The sequence below is a fragment of the Pistacia vera genome, unplaced genomic scaffold (assembly GCF_008641045.1).
Source record: "Pistacia vera cultivar Batoury unplaced genomic scaffold, PisVer_v2 Contig51, whole genome shotgun sequence".
In the NCBI taxonomy this organism is placed as follows: Eukaryota; Viridiplantae; Streptophyta; class Magnoliopsida; order Sapindales; family Anacardiaceae; genus Pistacia; species Pistacia vera.
This window is the reverse complement of record NW_022196346.1, coordinates 1,166,778-1,174,424: the sequence shown is the minus strand read 5'-3', so window position 1 is coordinate 1,174,424 and position 7,647 is coordinate 1,166,778. Positions and strand designations below refer to the sequence as shown.

Genomic DNA, 7,647 nt, shown 5'->3' with positions numbered 1-7,647 from the left:
TGGAAGACGAGGGAATGATTTATATTAGTATAATATTATGAGAATTAAAATTTATCATGAATAACAAAGACCAATAAAGTATAATATTGTCTAACATTTTCCCAAAAATATATAGCTTAATTAAAGTGTCTAATAAAAATATCAACAAAATTTAGTCTTATAAGCTTAAGAATGAGCACAAATGAAACAAATTGTATCAAGTTTTTTTACAAATTTTGTAATTATTTCTAAAAGAGAAATATATATATAATACTAAAAACGTCCACGAATTTTCAGAGAGGTGAGAGTGGACAAGCGCAAGAATGGCAGGAAGATTGGCCCCACGTAACACTTGATCAGAAGTGAAGAAGCTGAGCCCAGAAAAGTTTGTTAAACATTTTGAGAACGAATTCACAATCAACCAACCAACGCAGAGATCAGAGCATTATAAACCCAGTAAGCAAGTTATTTTAATGGATACCCAAACCCCTCTTATTTCTCTGTTTTTTCTTTTTCTTTTGTAATTTTGATAAGTATTAGTTTATAAACATTGATTAAACAGTGAACCAATGCAATAGTTTGTTATATTATTTGGTAGATTGTTTAATTTTGGTGTATAAGTTGTTCATTGTGTGTAATCTGGTTAGTGAGAAATGGGTTTTTGATGAAAATTGGAAATCCTCACAAACTTATAATATTTGTGAATTTAAGCGCACATTTTTGTGAGTTTAGAGAAGTAGTTGCCAGAAAAGTTTTTGGGTATAGATATTAGAAGTGAAGTAAAGACATAATTTCTGAATAGCCTAGTGATAGAGTGGCCCTTGATGGGGTGGAACGGAGAAAAAGGAATGAGGAAATCAGTTTAAAAATAAAATTGTGTTTTTGAAGGATTGAGAGGAATAGAAAGTTATTTCACGTTAAAGGATAGGAAGATATCCATTTATGGTGGGATAGACTGTGACTTTTAGCAATGACAGGAGTTTTGAGATTCTTCTTTTTTCTTCATTCATTGAAATTGGGAGGGCGTTTTGAGCTTTTCATTGTTGGGAGCTTATGGCTGTTTTTTTTTTTTCTTTAATCGACTGCTTGTTCATTTTTGTGTAGTTCTTATTATTATTATTATTATTATTATTATTACTTTTGTGATTTTTTATTGGGATGGGATATGAGTATATGACTAACTTCATATTTTTGTGGAACAATGAATTTTACTGCTTTTGTGAATGTGGATTATGGAGTAATTTCAGATTTTGCTGAATTGGAGACTGATGCTGAGATAGATGGCAAGATGATAGGGAGCACAGTTATAAGAGACATTTGTATGACTGAAGGTGGAGAAATGATAAGAGTTTTATGATGGAAGACAGTTGATTGTGAATGAAAGAAATGTGAGTTTGGAGCTGTATGTAGGAATGGAGTTTGAATCTGAAGAGGCTGCTATGGTGTACTATGATACATATGCTAAGCATGTGGGATTTATAATCTGGGTTGGTAATTGTCATCGTTCTAGTCGTGATGGGTCAATTATCCGTCGAAGGTTTCTTTGTAATAAAGAAGGGTTTCGTGTAAATAACAAGAAGACTAAAAGACTCGAGGTAAGGAAGCCAAGGGAGGTTACTAGGCAATGCTTATGGTGAGAAAGATGAAGTCAGGGAAATGGGTTGTTATGAAACTTGAAACAGAGCATAGTCATCCTTTGGGAATTCCTTCTGGCAACGGTAGTCGGTGTACAGTTCAGGCCCAACCACTGGTTAGTTACTCATGTTGTCTTTGGATGGCCAAACATGTTAGTACATATAATTTATGTCAATTGGTAGCATCATTCTTTAAATTTTGTTCTAATTTACTAGCTCTTTGACCGTCTGTATTTGATGTTAGCAAATGCTAATAAGCATTATTGTATGGAAGATATATGAGTTAATGATTTTATAGGAAACAAAAAAGTTTTGAGGAACAATGTTTTTTATATCAATATCTTCTGTTAGTTGCTAGCAAGGGCGGATGCTACTCTAGTTGAGCCCTCAAATTTAAAAAAAATATATATATATTAATATATACAATTTCTACATTTTGGTCAACCCTAACAGAAATATTAATGGGCAAAAATATTAATGTGTAATTAGTTTTTATTTTGGCTCACCCTAACAGAAATTTCTGGATCCGCCACTGGTTGCTAGGTTTAATTTCTCTCTTTGTTTAAGAGAAAACTAAAATATATTTGTGCATTATCCAGCGTCTTTGTTTCACCGCAATTTATAAATATTTACTCCATGATGAGTTAGTACCATTCAGTTGGTACCTCTGAAAGGCTTGAGGGAAGTTTGTCGGTGATTAACTCATATCGATTGAGGTGCAGTAAATGAATGAATAAGTAATTAACAGTTTAAACATTATTATTGGACTTGGCTGAACTTTCTGTGAGGTTCAAATTCTGCATTGTATACTTCGTCCTACAGCATCATCGCTTTTGCACTGTCTGTATTCTGCTTTCTTCAATCTCTCTGTTTCTAGTCTTTAATGTCCTTTCTTGGTATTTAAGCCTCCAAAAGAATAAAGTACTGCATAAATGTCTTAAGCCTGCTGCCGGTGCCATAAATGATCAGATAACGTGTTACGCCCCCTTTTTTCTGTGTGCATATTACCTATGACAATCTCTACTTTCTGTAACTGCTTGAACAGATGGTAATGCTGCATTAGATTAAGTCTGATGGATTGCAAATTATCTTTTAGGAAGTGAATAAAATCTGACGGATCTGCAAGTTTTGTTGAGATCTTGTAGTTTTTGTCTGCCTAACTTGATGTTCCTAAAATATTCTAATCAGACACTTGATTTTGACTTTGTTGATTATTGCAAGAACATGATCATGGTGTCATGCTTGGTTAGTGCTTATTTTCTTCGAGAACTTTTGACATCAGCTGGTTTTGTTTGATAAAACTGTAGTAAATATTGTAAAAGACCTCTGGCTGTTATTGTTTCTGAAGCAGAGAAATGATGAATATTTTCTCTTTTTTTACATGGAAATGTTTACCCTGGAAGTATATGTTTTTACCAATCTTATCATAGGGATTACTTTGAGTTGCTTTTCTTTTCCGCTGGTTTGGTGGAAAATATGTCTTGAACTGTAGGGAATGTCTACTATTTTCCCTTACTAGCAAGAGGAGACACATTTGACTGAAGAGCCTTTGGCACTGGAATTGCAGCTGTTTTTTTCAAGCTCATGTCATTAGGATATCTTGTTTTGATTGTCAAGTGTGATGTGTTTTTCGCAACCAATGATTTAAAATAACAGTAACTATTGATGCAGTTGGAGCATTCAAGAAATTTCTTGGGATACCTTTGCTTTTTCTGAATAGTTAAATGAAGCAGTCATTCATATTGTATTTTTTTAAGTCATCTTTCAAAGCTGTATACATACGGTATCAAGAAAACCCCATGTTTATAATATGAATTTTCTGTGTAGGACGAAAAAGATAAGAAAATTCGGGAGTTATCTGCAGAGCTTCATCGTGCAAATCAACAGTTGGCAGAGTGCAGTGAGCAACTGGAAATGGTTTTGCATGATATAGAGCAGCATACCAATCACCTTAACAAAGTGTTCAGAACATAATTGAGAATGTTGGTGAAATTGAAGCTGAGGATCATGACCAATGAAGAAATTAGTTTGTTCATAGTTTTAGGTTACAAAATTACCTTGTATTCCTTCCATTCTTTCCTCCTACTAATCGGTAGTCAAATGCTTTTTCAGTCCCATTCAAATGCAAATTTTCTAGGTATAGTGTTATCTTTATTAGTGACCAGGGTGTCTGAACCAGTTTATACACACTTCAACTAATTATCGGGATCCATTGAACATTGTACAAGTCCAATAAGTCAGGTAAGTCACAAATGTGATAGATGATCACTTGGTGGGACTCGAACACAAGATTCCTAGATAACCTAAGGTCTTGCCAATTGCCATCCTACCACAAGCCAAGTGGTTTGTACCGTAAAATACAATTTTATCTTCCTAAGGGAAAAAACAGAAGAAATGAAACTTTGTGGCCACAAATGGGTAGAACTCACCTTAAAATTGGCTTGTAAGGGGAGGTGCCTCACAGGGTTATTAACTCACGTGCTCGCGTGAATATTAATCCACATGCCAAGTTATTCCTTGCACTGTGGTCTCTGGGACTCAAGTTGAGTCATTACAATATACTCCTCTTTTAAGATCGACGTTTACAATGACCCATTTTTTTGGTTGGGTGACTTGGGGAATCTTGACTCTAAATCACTATTGGGTGGTTTGATAGTAAAAGAGTAAAAAGAAGATCTAACATGATCTTTTATGTTTGAGTCCTCTTGATGTTAAAAGAGCAAGAGGAAGATCTAACATAGTCTCTCGAGTTCAAGTCTCTACGGTTGCTTATACACCTAACCACTAAAACTTTTACCTGGTCGGAAGCATCTAATATGGTTTTCCGAGTTTAAGTCGTCACAATTGCTAATAATACCTTTAGTTATTAGAGCTTTTACTCGGCAAGTAGTTTCAGGATCTTCAGGGATTAATTGAAGTGTACGCAAACTGACTCAGTGACCTCTGATCATTAAAAAAAAAAAAAAAAAAAAAACTTGACTCTCGGGTAAGGGCCTTCCTAGGTGGGCGAGTTGTTGCTTAACAGTATGGGATTCAACTTGACTCATTATATTTCACTTCTCTTTTAGGTTCAGCATTCAGAAAGACTTATTTTGTTAGTTCTGTGACTTTAGAATCAGCAGCCAGGATGGTTATTTTGTTAGTTGGGTGACCTGAGAATCAATGTCCAGACAAGTTATATTTTTAATGTGGATCTCATTTCATTTCTGTTTCAGAATCAATGTCGTCCATACCAGATGATAAACTAAAGTAATAAGGTAATGATGAAGTTTAACAGCTCCCTTTGAAAATGAGTAAATTATAAATGGATCCACATGTTTCATTAGAGCCAGAAAGTGTTAATCAGTTTTCTCATTCTAATCGTTTATGCCTTATTCCAACCACCATCTTCTTTGTGAGTTGCAACTATCACTAAATTTGTTCAACTTTTTAAACCTTTTTCCCATCAAAATCACTTTAAGTTGAATCTGGTTATAAAAGAAAAACTAACACATATGTTATTGGGTTACTTGTCAAAGTAAACAAGGGTATTCTAGAAATTAAGGGGTAAATCTATTCCTTCAGCTTTTCGTATATTACACTTTGGTCCACTAACATTTAGTAACTAAACATTTTGAGCCATGTTAGTTTGCACACATCACATCAATAATGGACTTTATACTAGAAAGTTTATGGTATTAGAGACGGAGACAGAATTGCACATCAGATTAGGCTACTTTAAATATGTAGTTTAAAATTATCAACAAAAGTATATAAAAAAAATTATATTAATTGATAACAAGTATAATTAAACTTCGATAAATTAATATTCTTGAGAGCATGAAAATTTATTAATTAATTAATATATTATTTAATCGTATAAATTAATAAATTATTAATTTATCAAGGCATTCTTTATTTTCTTTTTCCATTGTTTTGAACTTAATTCATGTACATATTATATATAATTAATATAGTATAGGGAACAGCAGTTGAAAATAACATCATTAACCTAATTTATAAATAGGATTTAATGTGGTATAAGGAATAACTCATAGTTAATAATGTGACATAGAAATTAATCTATAAAAAATTGTTTAAATTATAAAGTTTAACTTTTAACATTATATCTAAAAATTATTTAAATTATAAAGTTTAAGGAATAAAAAACTTAAAAGCAGAGTCACAAAACAACAAAACACAAGGAAATATATTGACTGATTGTCGGGTAAAGAAATCAAAGACATTTTTCTATAGTGGAATCCTTTTTATAGCTTTAGTCCTTATCAATGCGTTTTTAAGTAATATGGGTTGAAGTGTCACTTTTAGATATCAATGGACTACCATAGTATTTTACATTCAGGAACAACCAAAAAAGAAAAAATCCCCAAAACCAAAACTGTATTTTTGGTTGATGGTCCTTTCAGACAAAGATGAATCAAAAGCTGAATCTTACCTAAGACATTGGTCTTCTTTGAAACAAATCCCATCTGTTATTCGTGTCTTGGCCAAATCCAAATCCCCTTGCTTTCACGTTGTTTCTTTAATCCACTTCTTATCCTTAAAGCAAATTAATCAATAAAAAGCAACGAATCCCCTCTCTTTCTTTTGCAAGCCAATTCATCAAACCCTCTCCATTTCTCCTTCAACTCAATTCCCATCTACAGCTCATGGACGAGTACTCATCCCTTCATTTTCTTTTTTCAGTTTCCTATCAAATATTTAATAATCTTTTTTATTCTATTTTTCTTACTTTGGTTTCATTGTTTTGATTTCTTTTATTTAGATCCCCAAAAGATTTCCCGGGAAGCGCAAACAGAAGAACCAGTTTCAATTCTTCATCAACCACAAGCGTCCACGTCACGGCTTTGGATGGGATTGTCAACGTCAACTCTCTCTTTACGATCGCTGTGTTTGTGGGGCTTTCACTGACAACGCCGGGCCAACAGAGCCTGGAGACCACGTCAGCATGCGATGCGAGCATAGAGGTTGCCAGAAATCTTCTAGTGTTTGAGGTTGTGTCCTTCAGCTTCTTTCTCTTCTCGTCTTTAGTGGCTCAAGGTTTGAAACTGGCTCTTAACTTGATCAATAGTAAGAATGTGGATGAAGCCTTTAGAGCCCACATTAATCTAAAGGTTTTGAGGTTTGGGATGATGGCTTCAGCAACTGGGTCGGTGATGGGTTGCTTGTTTCTGATGCTTTCAATTGTTAATGTTATTCAGATCCGGTTGGGGACATTGGGTTGTGGGAGTAAATCTACCATTCATGCTGTTTCTGCTTTGTTTGTTTTGGTTTCTTCTGCTCTTATTGTTTATATTTCCACTGTTGTTTATGCTTTTTTGCACTAGAAAGGTTTTTTATTTATGTTGTGTAAGTTTATCTCTGTGGGATTTTGTAATTGTAATATAAAGATTGATAGCTAGTCTAGCTGCCTCAATACAATTGAAATTTTGATGGTCTTTTCTTTTTCATTTTTAATAATATTTTGCTGATTGTACTCAAAGGCTATATCCCTTGTTTTCATTTTTGTCTTAAAATTATGAACTCTCTTAGCTCAGTTTGGATGCTTGGTTATCTCTAATCTGAACTTCCATCTCTAAATTTGGTTGGCGTTTGCCTTCATAAACTGGAGATATTTGCTTAAACTATATGGTTGTGGTGACTTGCAGTATTGGCCTTCTGGTTGTGTTATATCCCTTGTTTTCATACTTGCTTATTCTTTTTTGTTTTGAATTTATGAACTCTCTTAGCTCAGCATGGGTGCTTGGTTATCTCTTATCTGAACTTCCATCTCTAAATTCGGTTGGTGTTTGCCTTAATCAAGTGGAGAGATTTGCTTAAACTATATAGATTGTGGTTACTTGCAGTATTGGTCTTCTGGTGTAAGGGAAAAGCATAAGCCTGCAGATATGAATCAATAGCCCAACTGATAAGGTTCAATCTGTCTTGTCTTTGGGTTGGAAATACATTTTAGCTTTCTATTTGGTTTCTTGCTTATAAGATTCTGTTAAAACTGCCTTATCAAATGCTACGCTGAATCTGATATATGCATTGA

The 7,647-nt window shown here is 33.8% G+C and overlaps 1 protein-coding gene across 1 annotated transcript; it reads left to right on the top strand.

The window, feature by feature from the left end:
• Positions 1–6,030: 6,030 nt before the first annotated feature.
• Positions 6,031–7,052, top strand: LOC116106204. The gene is made up of 2 exons (XM_031392547.1): positions 6,031–6,270; positions 6,379–7,052. Exons 1-2 carry the CDS (start codon positions 6,263–6,265, stop codon positions 6,938–6,940), a joined length of 570 nt encoding a protein of 189 aa, XP_031248407.1. The 5' UTR covers positions 6,031–6,262; the 3' UTR covers positions 6,941–7,052.
• The last annotated feature ends 595 nt before the right edge of the window (positions 7,053–7,647 follow it).